Here is a 15,725-nt window from a genome sequence, read left to right as displayed (position 1 = left end):
GTCTGAGGCTTTCCTAGCACATACCACCGAAGGCTAAAACGGCTACTTCACCCTTAGCTTATGCTCATCAGGGCACTATATATATTATCATACAATTCAAGAAAATGGCTGCAATCATATTTGCTCCTAGAATTCACGAATTGACTTTACTTTTCCCTGCTCAGGAAGAATGAGGACAGAGATACCTTCAGATATTTAAATGAAGGTTTTGAAACTGAAAGTAGAATCACTAAATAAAAAATGTGTAAGACTGGAGAAAGGCTTGAAAGGGGGAGGAAATATGCATGCAAAACATTAAAAACTGTGCCAAGAAACCTCAAGATGAGAAGGCTCAGGGGGAGTCTTATCAATGACAGATAATTCCTGATAGGGCAAAGTAAAGACAACAGAATAAGGCTCTGCTCAGTGACAGGATGAGCAGCAGTGGCACAAACTAAAATACAGGAAATGCCATTTAAACACAAAAGTGTTTGCTTGGATCACGGTCAAACACCGCAATAGGCTATCCGGAAAGCCTTCAGTTCATGAAGATGCTCAAAACCCAATTGAACATGGGCCTGAGCAACCTGCACTAAGTGACCCTGCTCTGAACAAGGGTTTGACGAGACAGAAGAGCTGAGGTCAGCAGGGACTTCGGGAGACTGTGATTCTGAGATTAATTACTCTTGAACTTGTAATGTAATAACAACACTAAAGCCCAAAACAAATGTATAAAACTCAAAGATCAAAAAGAATCATCTTCCAGGTCCATCTTACATACAGGTAAAACTTAAGCTCAGTGAAAAAGCAGAACTCATAGTGCTACATTATCTAGTTAGGTCTGTAGGAATTAGTTGTCACAACTGGAAAAATACCAATACAGTATCAGAGAAAGGTTAGTATAAACATACAACCTCTATAACAATTCCCTTTTTTGTTGTTGCTGTTTTTTCATGTAAGAAAGTTCAGGATCAGATTGTGTAAACTTAAAAAACCAGAAGTAATAGTTCAACTGCCACAAGAGGTCAGCTCACAATATTTACAGTTTTGTTGAACATGCCAATATGAGCAGTTTGCTTTGCTTTCCTGACTGCCCCATAGACTTCACAAAAATCAAATTTCAAATGAAGATTAGCAACAGAGGGGCAGTCTACTTCTCCCTGTTACCACCTCCCACTCCTGTCTGAACAAAGGTAAAAGCAACCTGTGCTGACACCTGCATACAGGAGAAGTTCTGTTCTGTGTATTCCAAGATAACATGAAAAAGATATGGAAATGTTACAAACACAGACTGGCTTCAGAAAAACTAGGAATTTTTCCCAGCCACTAGACATATAGTCATGTGCACTTTGGATTTTACTACCATTTATTCACAAGAAAGGCAAAACTGCCTGTGACTAAGTATTTTATTAGCTGTTCAGAAGCTCTCTGTGCCACTTAACATAGCCACACTGACATATGTGGAATCTCAGCACCTTCCATTAAGGCATCCAACTTCAACAAAGCATCAGCTTATCATCTATGGTCTGCTACTGAAGAGAAGGGAAGAAATACCATCATAGGATAATTCAGATTGGAAGTGATGTTTAATTCTTGGAGCAGGAGCTTGGACTGCAGCAGTCCGTTCTGAGGTTCAGCCAGGCTGGTCAGGGCTTTGTTCAGTCAGGCTTTTAAAGACACAGACCTAACAACCTCTCCAGGCAACCTGCAGTACTGACTCAGCTCATGGTGAAACAATTTCTTCTTTTATCTAGTCTGAGCTCTCATTTCAGTTTATGCCTGTTGTCCCTCATAGTCCTACCATGCACCCCACCAAAAAGCCTGTCTCCACCTCCTCAAAGGTATTGGCAGGTTGCTGTTAGGTCCCCCCACAGCTGTCTTCTCTGGATTGAAGACATTCCTTCGGCCTGTCCTCACTGGGCAAGTCATAGTCCCTGAACACATTGGTGGCTTAATGCTGAAAACTGATCCCACTTACTTGGACACAGCCATTAAGTTTCTACTATATGTTCATAGACCCACCTGTGGCACAAACTGAGAACCATTTCATACAGTAAAGGTATAATAACCAAATAAGAGGATGCAAGCAAACACCACTATTTCTATTCCAGATGTAAAAGGCAGAAGAGAAACAGATTACATGGGAACAGGCATATGAAATCAGTGGAAAAAGAATAACTCATTTAGACACATTTGGAGTCAAAAAAATAAAGTTACATTATGCAGACAATAGCTTTTTGGCATAATGTCCTCATAAATCTTTGCTTCTGGACATCACAAAATGGGGCTTGAGGTTTTTGGTACTGCATTTTGTCATTTGGGACTCCAGAGTAATTATTCCTGATTCCTAACCTGTAACCCCCAGAATATCTTTCTGAGATGGCATTTTGCCATGCCTAACCAAGTTTGTGTTGCTCACAAACAGTGTGAAATGGGAATTTTCTTTAGTGTGAACAAACCACCAGCTGAGAATGAGATATTGAAACCATTGACTCCTTTGTTTGGGTCTGCCAGCCTGCTATATGCATCATTTTTAAGAGGAAAAACGAGTTAAAACTCCTCATGAATGTGAAGTATAGCTAATGCTCAGTTGACACCTAGTGGTAATTTCCAGCAAGATTAAAGGAATAAAGTGTCGCATTCTCAGTAGTTAAACCCAGCTATCAGCCTCCTAAGAAAGCGCCGCAGACAGTTAAAGTGACTGCCTCTTCACAGAAGGCAAAATGAAAGAAAAACAAAGGTCAAGAAAGAATGCCATTGGCAGTAAGGCTCTGCTTGGTGAGATGGGGAGCTCACTGGGAATAAAACAGCACAGCTTCCAGAAGGCTTAAGGGCAGCTCATCACGGCAAACTCCAATAGTAAAGGAAGTAAAAACACAGTATCACTTAGATTTAAATGTCTTGAGACTCCCACTTGCATAGGTACAGCCAGAATCAGAAGTGCTAGACCAAATCCATATAATATACAAATCTGCTTCATAAAGAGTAAAGTCACCATATAGCCAGGTTATCGAAGATTTCCAGCTAGTCAGCTCCCATATATATATATATATGGGTTAGCACATGCAGACAGTTTACTAAACACTCTCTCCTCTCCCAAAGAATACAATAAGAAAACATGGGAACTATTATCATCATCTGTTCCCTTCAAGTCTGATGGCAAAGGACCAAGATTGTACATGACTCTCCTGAAAATGCTAAGTCAAGGTAAAGTACTGACAATTCTATAACTGTTTGCAAGACTATTAAGCTAGTGTTTATGAATATGCTGAGCAGAGCACATTGCTCCTGTCAGCTCCTCCTACATCTAAGGACAGTAAGGAGGCACAGCTCAGAACAGAAATCAGACAGTCCCATGATGTGCACTCCCTCATACCACAGTCCGTATACTGCCTTGCTATCACCCCATGCTCTCATGTGCAGGCAGCACTGCTGAACTTCTTGCATGTGTTCTGAATTCCTATCTCAACTGACTACTACATGGAGTTAAAACAACATTCAATTACAGTAGACTCAAATCTATCATTGCACTCACTTAAGAAGTTTCTATATGGTTCAATGCATCCTTCATTCATGCATGACATTACATCAATTCCAAGAAACTATAGTGATATTCATTATACATTGGACGATGAGGCCGTGGAAATTGTTACATCAAGTCAGAAGACTGACTGATCTGGAGTTACAGCCTGTGGCACACAAGAAATGCTTCAGAGAAAAGAGTAAAACACTTGAGCGAGACTTAGGAAAAACTGATTTAGAATCTATTCCACAAAGCACAAATCTTTAGACTCCAAAAGCAGCTTAACCACTTTAGCTCTGGGGATTCTGAGGAATAACCTGTGCTCCTTTAACTCTGCTACACATTTGTACTGTAAGTCAATGAGTTCTACAGCCCTACTAGGATATTACGAAGCCAGTATTTCCTTTTCAGACATATCACATATCTTGCTTTTCATTGTAGGGCTAGAGTAATGGCTGTGCTTAAGCAAATGAAAATAGGTCACGTGCAAAGAAACAGGAGAGTGTCCTGCAGGAGATGTTGTGTGGCAACAGCACAGGCCACACAGTTGGAAAAAGTGACAGGAGATCAGAAAAAGAATCAGAGCACTTCTGAGTCACTGTGTAGGTAGGTACACAAACTTATGCAACGAAAATAATTGTGCAGTGTTCCCAAGGAGGTAACAGTGAATACTATTACTATCTGGAAGAATATATACATTTTGCTTAGTAGATTCAAGATTGATTGCAAGAGTCTTTGCATAACTTTATCTTTGTTAGCACTCATGGAGTGTTTTTTGCTCTGTACTTTAACCACTCTGTCAAGACTCTGCCCAAAAGTATGAGTCCAATAAACATACCATCGTGCTAAGAAATTTCCTTGCTGCTTTGCTAAGGCAGATGCTATGTTACTACTTATGACACTGCCATCATCAATGCCTAAGCCACACCCCAGACTGCACTGACTCAGTGAACAACATGCACAAATTATTCTGGGCACTATTTTAGCTTCAATTTACATGTTTACATTATTACTTAGATATCAGACTGCCCTTAGGAAATACATTGTCCTCTTCAGGGGGAGTCATCTCCAGTTCCTTGGGTATCTCTGTTGGGTCATTGCAAGGTGCACACCAGGTCCCCAGAGTGCCTCCTTGGGGCACATTCAGCAGCCCCTTGTGCAAGGAAGCAGCTCTGAGGATGAGATGATGCACAGAGGTCACAGACCCAACAACCACTTTGCATGCAACCACACCAGAGATGCAGCCACACTACAGCACGCTCCAGTCCTCCAAAAGGATCATGGAGTGCCTCAAGTCTCACCATACCTTCCTAACACATCACTGTGGCCAGGCACCACACATTTGCCCACAAAAAAAGCAAAACATTAGTGACATAACCCAGATGAAAGAGCAACAAGAAGCCTTCCGCAAGAACCACAACTTCATGTCCCTCCATGTAGCCAGTGACCCAAGTAGACCTCTGCAGATTCATGACTGATGCACAAATTTGAAATCACTTACAAGAATATTCTACATGGCTGTCCAAAACCGGTTAGTTGTTTTCCTGGGAAGAAGCTGAGCTAATTAAGGACACTAGTATTTCCTGAGCAACAAAGACCGAAACCTTGTCATTTGCATACACCCGAATAAAGTGTTGAAAAAATAGAAAAAAAAAAAGCAACCAGATCTTAGTCTATTTCAATACTGCATAGGATTCAGGTCACAAAAAGTGAGGCAAGAAAGTGTTAAGAGTAACAAAAAACACTGGAATAATTGCTTGAAGGAAGTTACCCTCACACCAACTGTATCACACAAACTGTAACACAATACCAAAGCATCAAGTGGCAAAGCATTTCAACTGCAGGTATCCCTAGCTGTAAAGTATCAGAGTACACTGAACATTTTTTCAAGAAAAAAATTTTAGATTAGTCTTCTTGAAAGTCTATACTTAAGTATGATTTCACACTCAAATGAAAGCTAGCTTCACTTGTCTTTGCCCAGAGTTCATGTGCTGTGTTTGTGGTTCCATTTCTGCAAGCTTTATCAGCCTGATGGGGGAAACACACCATTATATTCCACACCAGACTAACAATTTCCGTTTTAGGGGAATTGTTTTATGTGATGCCATTTTCTTTCAGCCTGCTTTGGATGTTATGTTTTCCTGGTATACTCTCTACTGACTCTCCCTTTTATAGTTTCTGCAAGATGCCTCTCAATTTTCTTCTGTTATTAACTCTGTCTCTCAAGACTTAGGATACACAGCTATCATTGCTTCTGCTCACACCTATGAAATATAAGATCCAGGAAATCACAAAATCTTTGAGTAGTTGCAAGGAGGTTTATTGAATATTCAAACTACAACAAACACTAATACATACTGTACAGGCTACACAATGCTCTGTCTGCACAGGCCATAACACCTGGGAAGCTACATGACAAAAATCAAGATGTTGCAACCACCACCACACAGTGGCAGAAAAGTTACACCAAGCTGGTATTCCTGTTCCCCACAGTCCTCTTTCTAAAGACTGAGAAGGGGTAGTAACAAAGAGAGGCTAAAAATGGCTAAAATCAACTACTTTACATGTGTTTATGGTATGCCTCTGTTCAACACAGGAGGCAGAAATGTTTCACTAAGTGTTAACAAGCTGCACTGGCCAGGAGCATAGCAGCAGGTTCTCAGAAGATACGGGTAAGACCTGGCATGGCATGGCATGCAGGTTGAAGTCATGGCCAAAGAACAGGACCAGAGGAATATAGGACAGGCCCTGCAGAGAGACAAGACTTACCAGAAGTAGGCTGACACTTCTTGAGCCTCACTTAGCGGCTGAGTAGTCAGGGCTTTTTTTTCTTTTCCTGTCACACACAGAATGAGGAAGAAACAGAAACCAGAGGAGTACTTCCCTGTGTTATAACATAACATCTTAGACCTAAACAGTCCAGGAGTACAGCCCTAACCTGAACAATTACAGTTTGGTCCATGAGAGTCCATTTTACAAGAAAAATGGAATTCAAGCTCACATGCAAAAAAAAAAAAAAAAATCTCTCTACTCATCTAGTCTTCTCTGTTTCAGTTCTGACTTCATCTACAAAATGAAAAGGGAAATGACTTCTTGCTTACATGAAATCACCTATCCAAAGAGAAGATAAATATCTTGTGTTTTTTTTCTGTTATATTTTTGAAGGACTTGCATCTGCAGTGGTTAAACTCTTCTCACCACTGGCCAGCTGCACCTAAGGCATCCTGTTATATGGTCCCATTTCAAATCCCAAAGTATTAGCCTTTCAGCCACAGCTATGCACTGCCAAGAAGAGGTGAATCTGCCTGACATGCCTGGATGCCATGTGAACAAGCTCTCAGCAGATGCACTATCACTGTGATTACTCCCATCCTCATCCCGAGTCCCAGAACCAGAGGCAATCAGTCCAAAGAGATAGATGAGGTCACCAACTACAGTGAAAGCTGTGGTGAGTCAGAACAGAAAGAGTGGGGTTTCAACCCACCAGTTGGGAAATGCAGTCCCACAGCCTGAGACAGATTTGCTGAGCATGGCTGTGGTATAAGCATGGCTGTCCCAGAGAACTTAGCCTGACAATCCTGTCAGCTTCCAGGAGGGACTCAGCCTGTCAAGCCCAGAAGCTATAAAATGGCAGAGGCCAGCAGAATTAGTCTTGCTGAAACTGCAGGGCATCTACCAGCTTCAGGAAGCCCCAACTCATCCAGGATCCTTTGTCCCAGCCAGCCAAGCTCCTCAGGCTGGTGTAAGAGTGACCACATGTGTGCATGCATACCTGTCTTCCCCCGAATGCTATACCTTTTTCCCTTCTGCATCTATCAGCTCAACTGAACATAGATTGTACCTGACTGGTTACTACATTGGGTAAGAATGCTATTAAAGTCAGAGGCTACATAACTGCAGATGACTATTCCCAGAACTGAAAAGCACATCCATTCATAATTCAATACACCAAAAAGCAGCATAACCCCCTGGGGGTAGCATTCATTAGTTTGGTGAAGCCATAAACTGTTTCACATCCTCTGTGTTCTTCAGCAAAAAGAGGCTGGTTGCTAATTAATTGAACTCATCCTGCATGCAGACAAAACTGTTACTCCTCACCTGTAATCAAAGTTGTTCATCAAGTCAATTACTATTAAGACCGGAATTTAAATAAAGATCCAGCATCACCATAGACTTGCTACTCCACCAGTTAGAGGCCATTAGCAGTGGATTCCACCATGGATGAAACAGACCCACCACCGTAGCCTTTGCTGGCACTCTGGTCCTGAAAAGTGACTCACGGGAAGAGATATGAGGAACACCCCTCAAATGTCCTGTGAAAACACTGGTTCACAAACCCAGAGGGAGAAGTGTCATGAAATCTTCCATCAAACCCATCCATAAAGCCTACACATCAAGAACTGCAGTTATTGACTGGTGGCCAACATTCCCAGTATGAGCATCCAGCCAACTTAAAAAAAAAAAACCACCCAAACATATATATCTACAGATTGATCTGTGAGTAGCAACTGTCAGACCAGAACTACTGACAAAACTGAAGTCTCAGCTTTCCAATATCAGAATGAGCTCTATTAAAACCTCTGCAAAGCTCACAATTGTATATATCTTCACAACCCCAAGGAGTGTATAACAAGCCAATGGAAGGTCCACACCTTTGAAGTCTGAATATCAACATCAGAAGTGCTGTTAAAGGATGGTTATACTTCCCAGCCTTTACAGAAAACAGTTTACTTTACAACAGCTCAAAGGGCTGCAACTTTGGAGTTACCCACCTCATAAGCTCACTTTCAATCTACAAGTACGTAGATTACACTTCATTTCATACACACAGGATAACATCACCCTGAGAAATGGCAGTGGAGGGGTGCAAAGAAATAGACTAACTGATTACGGATAGTCATTGGAATTAGTGAAGAGATAAACATTACCAAAACAACAACCCTAAAAGTGCTAGTTACTAAAGGCCATAATGGGATCAACTGAATAATGTAACAGAAGACCTCCAGCCAAGTTATATTTCCAAATTTCAAGAAGTTTAAGAGGTGGACCAGTTTGAAAGCTAGGACTGTGGAATAAAGCACTTTGAGAAGACCCTAGCAGTAACAACTGGCTGAAGAACCACGTCTGTCAGAGGTGTCTGTTAATAGCTATGGAGCCTAGGGCAAATGGTTACTCAGAGTATTTCCAGGGAGAGGAGGATATAACACTAAAAACTGCAGACACCACCCAGCCAAGAGAGACCTGGGCTTGTGTTGTGGAGACACACTCTTTTCAAACAGTGCATAAAACACGGCAAGCTATGGCTGGTAGAGGGCAGAAGTGGAAGAAACACACTCAGCCCCAGCCGAAAGGAAGAGAACAAGCTGTTTAAACCAGCTGAAGATGAGGTGGCCCTTGGTTGTGGTCTTCATGGTTAGGCAGGACAAGCCATCCACACTCACTGATGAGGCATTAGAAAGAGTGCAGAAATATAAGAAACTTCCCAAACAGGAAAACATTAGAGAGGTGATCCAGAGGTAAAGTCCTTTGCCACTTTTCCCATGCTCTGATAAAAAAAAGCCATCCAAACAACTACACTTTACTATCAGAGTTCAGCCTTTCTGCCAGTCATCAAGACAAGACTGCTCAAGTCTATAACCCCTAATTACTTCTGTAGATATTATTTATATCTTCACCAGATTTTCCCAGGAAAACCGTACAATATAGAGGCTTACCGGGACCATCTTGTTCTTTTCATTCTCTCTAGTCTAACTAATTAACACACTGAAGAAGACTTTTGACAAACTCTACCAGACTCATGAAGACTTAGAAGAAGCTGTCATCCCCTTCAACCAGTCCTCCAGGGGTCTACCACCTGCAAATGAACAAAGCTTGGGAACAATGTTGCAAATGTTGGGCTTGAAATGCTTAGATTTCAAGCTGGTTCCTTAATTCAGCCACCTCAGAAACACTAGCACAGTATTTTTTGTTCTTTACCAACACAAATGGGAAGGGCGGGAGGCATTAATCCAGGCCCCAAGCTGTCAGCTCAGGAATCTACAATTACTAAAAATTATTTACTGAAGAATCTACAAATGATCCAGGTCAGCACACCAGCTGTACACAATAGGATGGAACAGGCAGAGCGACTGCAGCTACCCAACATTTAGTTGAGATGGTTAGAAGATACCTGAAATCTTCCGTTGTGTATCTGTGTGGGTTGACCCTGGCTGAACACCAGTTACTCGCCAAAGCTACTCCATCACTGCCCTCTTATGGGTTGATATAAGAACACTCAAGTCACTCATCACAGGCTAGAGACTCTACTCAGGGAAATTAACTGAACTTATTGCCAATCTAATCAGAGTAGGGTAATGAGGAAAAACCCCAAAATCTTAACACACCCTCTCACCACCCCTCCCTTCTTCCTGGGCTCAACTTCACTCCTTATTTTCTCTACCTCCTCCCCCTGAGCAGTGCAGGAGGACAGGGAAGGGGGGTTAGGGTCAGTTCATCATGCCTTGTTTCTGCCACTCCTTCCTCCTCAGGGGAAGGACTCCTCACAGTCTTCCCTGCTCCAGCATGGGGTCCCTCCCACAGGAGACAGTCTCCATTAACTTGACCAACGTAAGTCCTTATCACAGGCTGCAGTTCTTAACTAACTGCTCCAGCATGGGTCCCCCACAGAGTCCTAAGTCCTGTCAGCAAACCTACTCCAGCATGGGCTTCTGTCTCTCCACAAGGCCACAAATCCTGCCAAGAGCATGCTCCAGCACAGGCTTCCCACAGGGTCACAGCCTCCTTTGGGCAATCCACCTGCTCTGGTGGAGGGTCCTCCATGGGCTGCAGGGGGATGTCTGCTCCACGGTGGACCTCCATGGGCTACAGGGAGACAGCCTGTCCCACCATGGGCTTCAGGGCAGCACAGCCTGAAGGGGAATCTCTACTCCAGTGCCTAGAACACCTCCTCCCCTTCTTCTGCACTGATCTGGGTGTGTGCAGAGCCGTCTCTCTCACATACTCTCAACTCCTCTCTCCAGCTGCAGTTGCTAGTGTGCAGATTTTTCCCCCCCTTCTTAAATATGACATCCCAGAGTCACTGATGGGCTCACAGCCTTGCCCAGCAGCAGGTCCATCTTGGAGCTGGCTGGCATTGGCTCTGTCAGACACAGGGGAAGCTTCCAGCAGCTTCTCACAGAAGCCAGCCCTGCAACCCCCCCTGCGACCAAAACCTTGCCATGCAAAACTAATACAACTGATCATGGGGTTTTGTTCACAGTACTAAGTTCATACATTAGTATAATTTGCTTTCCCTGTCTCTTGTACCTTCTACAGGGACACCTGTCATCCATGTGAAAAACAAAGGATAAGATGCCATCTTGGTATTGACTACCAGCCAAAATAATAAAAAAAAAAAAATCAACTGAGGAATCTTGAAGTAGTAAATATAGCCTTAAACAGTAGGAATCCCATTGATAATGCCGCCACCAACAGTAAAGACCCAGTTCATTTGAACAAGTGTATCATAACTCCCGGGATATCTGATGTCATGCAGTTTTCCAGTTGTGATACATGAATGCAAAGGATGGAGGTAGACATCTGTTTTTATACGTGACCAGACAGAACAATTTATTAATCTCTGCTACATTAACATGTCATGTCTTTATATATGTCTAGATGTTCACACACCAGAGGTTCTATACTAGAGCAGGGGTCCTCAAACTACAGCCCATGGGCCGGATACAGCCCCCCAGGGTCCTCAATCTGCCCCCCCATATTTACAGAACCCCCCCGCCAGGCGTTGGGGGGGGCTGGAAACCAAGCAGCTGCAGATGACTGCCTGCCCCTTCATCCATGCGCCGGCCCCCTGCTTAAAAAGTTTGAGGACTCCTGTACTAGAGCATTAGTAGTCCCATCTGAGTCTAAAAGGATAAATACAATCCAATCCAAACTGGGTTATTAGTTACTAATAAAAAAAAAAAAAAAAAGGAGGAGCAGGTAATAACTCTTTTACATTCAAAGCACTCAGCCTCAAGAACAAGCCAGCTGCTACAGAAGTCTGGCAGATTTTATAAAAAACATGAAAATGAAGCCTCAAGGGAACATAAGTGCCTGGAAGTGAAAGTCATCTGGAATTTAAGGAGGAACAAGGGACATGGAGCTACAACAAAAACCTTCAATGCTTAACTAGGACACACTGAAAAAATTACAGTTGAGATCACTTAAAAGACTGAAAGGAAACCTTTTAAAGTATAAATCCAGGTTACATTTTAGCTCTAGCCTTTCCTTTCTTTCAACTTGTCTATAATACCCTGGCCTTAAGCTTGCTAAGCAGTTGACAGTTATTTGAGCCGGTTGACTAGAAAAGAACTAACACAGTAAAGGCTATAAAGGCAGCAAAACAGCAACTATCTTACACACATCTCAAGTGGTCTGCATTCCAGCATGCAGCTAGAGAACTCAACATATTTCAGGAGAAAGGCCTGGCCCCCAATTTTCCTTAAAGAAATCCACAGCTTTTTTCCATTTACATTCAATGAAACTGTAACACATAACTTGTACTTGCGCATTCTTATATAAAGCGCAACACAAGAAAGTCCAGAGCAGCAGTACAGCTGCTAAGAGCACAAAACAGCCACAAGTTTAAGGTCAGGATTTGAAAGTTGCATTAATATGACTTCATCAATGGCCCTAGTTTTAATTTACAACTGGCATTTCCAATCTGTATAAACTACAAAGATTGACCTTTAAAAATCTTTTGCTTAAGTCTAGCAATTGCTACAGCTTTGAAGTTACTGCAGAAACTTGATCACTAATATAAACTGAAATATTGTACTTGCATTCATACCATTTGCAAGATAAAAGAATCTTGTCAAAACTGCAGGAAGCCAGCAATGATGTTTTAAATCTAGAAAATATTTTTTAATTTTTTCTTTGTGCCTGAATCATGGCTTCTGCAGAATGGAAAAATAACTTTTGAGTGAAAGTAATCCATTTAATGCAGCTAATTTTTGTTTTAGTCCAGATGTAATGCATTCCACACATGCCAAACTGAGTCACTATTTCATAAAGCTATCTCATAGTCATGTTTGTTTTCCCGTGCTTCAGAGAGGGAGAAAACTAGCTCACCATTTAACAAGCACAGTCCTAGTTAACAGACTATAATTAGGATACTAAGACAATAGCTTCTTTGTGCATAAAAACTTAAGAAACATTGAATGATGACAAGAGCAACATACAAGCTTAAGACTAACACACCTAATAGACCACAAACAGTTTATCCAGGGCCACATGGCTTCAGAGGCATTACTAAACATTGTTTCTTAAAGTTTATTTTGAGAAGTTAGCGACCTGTAAGCCAACTATTTAATGAACATCATGCATGTCTATCAACCAGACATTGCAATCTAAGCAAAAGCTTCAAGTAAATCCATAACCTACCATAATCCTCCAAAACATATTTGCATAACTAAAGCGCAGTTCAAGTAAAGAGTTAGCTCCCTTAACACCTACACATTTAAAAAGTATATGCAAGTCCTTTATGTAACATATTCTACTGATATTATCTTTCTAATTGAGAATTATTTTAAGAAGTGATTACTAGCTTCCTACCAATACATCATTGTCTTGGACGAGCCACAGAGATACCAGAAATATTACCAGACCTCAGGAAAATTGCACCAACCACAAGTGAGGACACACACAGAGCAAGAGAACCTTCTTATCTCCAAAGAGCAACCTCTCACTATAAGGCTTGGAAGGAAATTTGACTTCCAAGTGCAGTAAAGGTTTCTTTTAAACAAACCCACAGACCTGCACCCACAAGGCAAAAGCACTCAGGAGTGCAGAGCATATGTCACCCTTAGGCAGGGTGAGCTACAGCTTCACCTCAGCTGCCACACAGCAGCCTTCAGATCCCCCCTTCACCTTCCCTGACCCCCCACAAACCCACCACACGAGGAAAGGCTGACCACCCCAAATGCCACATGAGGTGAGGAGGTACCTCAGCTGCTCAGGGAGCTACACATTAAGAACACACACTGACTACAGTTCTCTCTCCCCCCTTCACTAATGGTACACTATACACCTTTACTTTCTTCCTTGACAACGTCGAAAAAAACACAGCAACACACTCCCACACCACCCCCACTACACACTCACCCCCATACCTCAGCCGCCTCAGCCTCCAGACCCCTTTATAGCAGGGGAGCACGACGGGGCGGAACCGAGGCTCCAGCTCTGCGACTCTATTGGACAGCTGTGTTGTCAATCACCAGAAACTGGCCAGCTGCCAGCGTGCCTGGCCCCTCCGCCGGGCCTTTGAGCGAGTGACGTGAGCGCCCCCTAGGGTCAGTGGGCCCGTGCGCCCGCCCGCCCGCGGGGGCTGGTCCGCCACCGCCGCGTCCCCGGAGCGGCGCGGCGGGAGGGGCGGGAGGCAACGGGAAGGGCGGCCCGAGCAGGCGGGTGACGCCAGCCGGACAGACGGCCGTCCTGCGAGCGCGGCGGCAGGACGGGCCGGCGCCGCCTAGTCCTCATCCCCGCCGCCCGCGGCGGCTGGCGCACGGGGTGAGGTGCCCGCCGCGGAGGGCAGCGGGTCGGCCATGGCCAGCGCCGGCCCTCGGGAGGGGGAGGCGGCGGCGGCGCGGGAGGAGCAAGCCCTGAGGAAGCTGGTGGTCCGGCTGCGGAACGTCCAGGAGAGGGAGCGGCTGGAGACGCTGGTGCAGACCCTGAGCGACCTGCTGGAGCTGGCGACCCGGCAGAGCGGTGAGGCGCGGGCGGCCCGGCGGGGCGGTGAGGCGCGGGCGGCCCGGCCGCACTGCCCAGCCCTGCCCTGCCCCGCCCCGCCCCGCCCGCGGATAACGTGGCCTCTCTCTGTCCCCCCGCAGCTCCGCGGCTCTTCAGCGGCCAAAACGTGCATGTGCCCTTGCTGCTGGTGGTGGACCTGTACCCGGGAGCGGCGGGCGTGCAGCAGGTGAGGGCGGCGCGGGGGGCCGGGGCCTTGGCGCCTTAGGAACTGAGCACCGCCGTTCTTTCCCGAAATAAAAGTTACCCCTCGGCTTGTTGCTTTCTTTTTCGCTTGCCCTCCTCTGGGCCACTCTCTGGAGTGCCGTTGGCCTGAGCAAGGGCGCTGTATCCGCTGGCGTTTAAAGGGCCCGGCTGTCCCAGCGCTTTGCGGGCGCCGCTCGTCGCGTTTCTGTTTAAACGGCAGAAGGCGGTGAAGTAGGAAATAAAAATTCAGCGATGCGAAAACTCTATGGCATGGGCTTCTAAATTACCAGTAATAAATCAGGTAAATTATCTCGTATATTTCCGATGTGTCAATATTGAATTTTGCCGCGGTTAGACAGGCATCGTAGAAGCAGAATTCTGTAATATGAATTCATACCTATGCAGCCCTATCCTAGAAGGAGGGTCGCACTAGTCCCGTTTTTTTAAGGGGTGCGTGTGTGTGAGTCTGTTAGCGAAGAGTCGGTTCTGCCGTGTAAGGTTCTGCTTGGCAGCTCCTGTAACTCAGCATCGGCCCGTTTAGCTCAGGTGCGGCACTTGCACCATTTGATTTGTACTTCAGGTACAGCTGCCAGACTTGTATGAAACAGCTCCTTCCTGGCAGGCATGTATTAACTTTCTGATTACGTTATGCTTGAAGGATGTTTATGAGCTTCAGATTTCTCTGCAGCTTGCTTTTTCATTATTATTATTATTAGTTAAGCTCATTTGTATGTTTACAATATTTTGGGCATCTTTTTTTTTTCGGTTCAACTAGAAGGCAAAGCAGAAATTATTTCGCAAACGCCTCTCAAATAATAGTATATTTTACGTGGTTTTTTTTCCTCTAGTAGGCTTTGGATAGAGGGCAAAAGCATGAAATTAAAATATAGAATTGTACTTGTGTAATGATTCATCTGGAATAACAGTGATCTCGGGTTTCCTTTGAGGACTAAATATTTGTGCACAGTCTGAAGTTTTAACTTATTTTGCTATTCAATTGTCAAGCTATTAAGAAATATAGAAGGATGAATTGGCAATTTTTTTCAAGATAAAGCGTATCAGGTATATAACAACTTACAAAACCACCGCTCAGACATTAGGTGATGAAGTAAAAAAGCATGAAATCCAGCCACAACCATTAAGTCTGAAATGACAGCATAAGATTCTCAGAAGTGCATAAGGAAGATAGCAAATGTTTAATTTTCATTTTAACTGTGTTAAAATGCCTCTTATTTTATATGGAATTTTAAAATTA

The 15,725-nt window shown here is 43.9% G+C and overlaps 1 protein-coding gene and 1 long non-coding RNA gene across 4 annotated transcripts in view; one reads left to right on the top strand and one right to left on the bottom strand.

Moving 5' to 3' along the window:
* Positions 1 to 13,778, bottom strand: part of LOC130150427 (uncharacterized) — a 65,237-nt gene extending 51,459 nt beyond the window's left edge. For both annotated transcript variants that reach the window (XR_008822228.1, XR_008822227.1), the window contains exon 1: positions 13,651 to 13,778. This is a non-coding gene — a long non-coding RNA (uncharacterized LOC130150427). The remainder of the gene's footprint in view (positions 1 to 13,650) is intronic.
* A 153-nt stretch (positions 13,779 to 13,931) lies between these two features.
* LRRK2 (leucine rich repeat kinase 2) overlaps positions 13,932 to 15,725 on the top strand; it is a 71,572-nt gene continuing 69,778 nt past the window's right edge. Inside the window, exons 1-2 of one of the 2 annotated variants that reach the window (XR_008822226.1) lie at positions 13,932 to 14,245; positions 14,368 to 14,453. Coding sequence is in view for 1 of the 2 variants with exons in the window: in XM_056341391.1 (XP_056197366.1) it covers positions 14,083 to 14,245; positions 14,368 to 14,453 (249 nt within the window). In the remaining variant the exon portion in view is untranslated. The remainder of the gene's footprint in view (positions 14,246 to 14,367; positions 14,454 to 15,725) is intronic. The other variant, XM_056341391.1, reaches the window with a different exon arrangement.

Source organism: Falco biarmicus, chromosome 5, assembly GCF_023638135.1.
Source record: "Falco biarmicus isolate bFalBia1 chromosome 5, bFalBia1.pri, whole genome shotgun sequence".
Lineage (NCBI taxonomy): Eukaryota > Metazoa > Chordata > Aves > Falconiformes > Falconidae > Falco > Falco biarmicus.
Note: the sequence above shows the minus strand (reverse complement) of the source record. Positions and strands in the feature narration are given on the sequence as shown.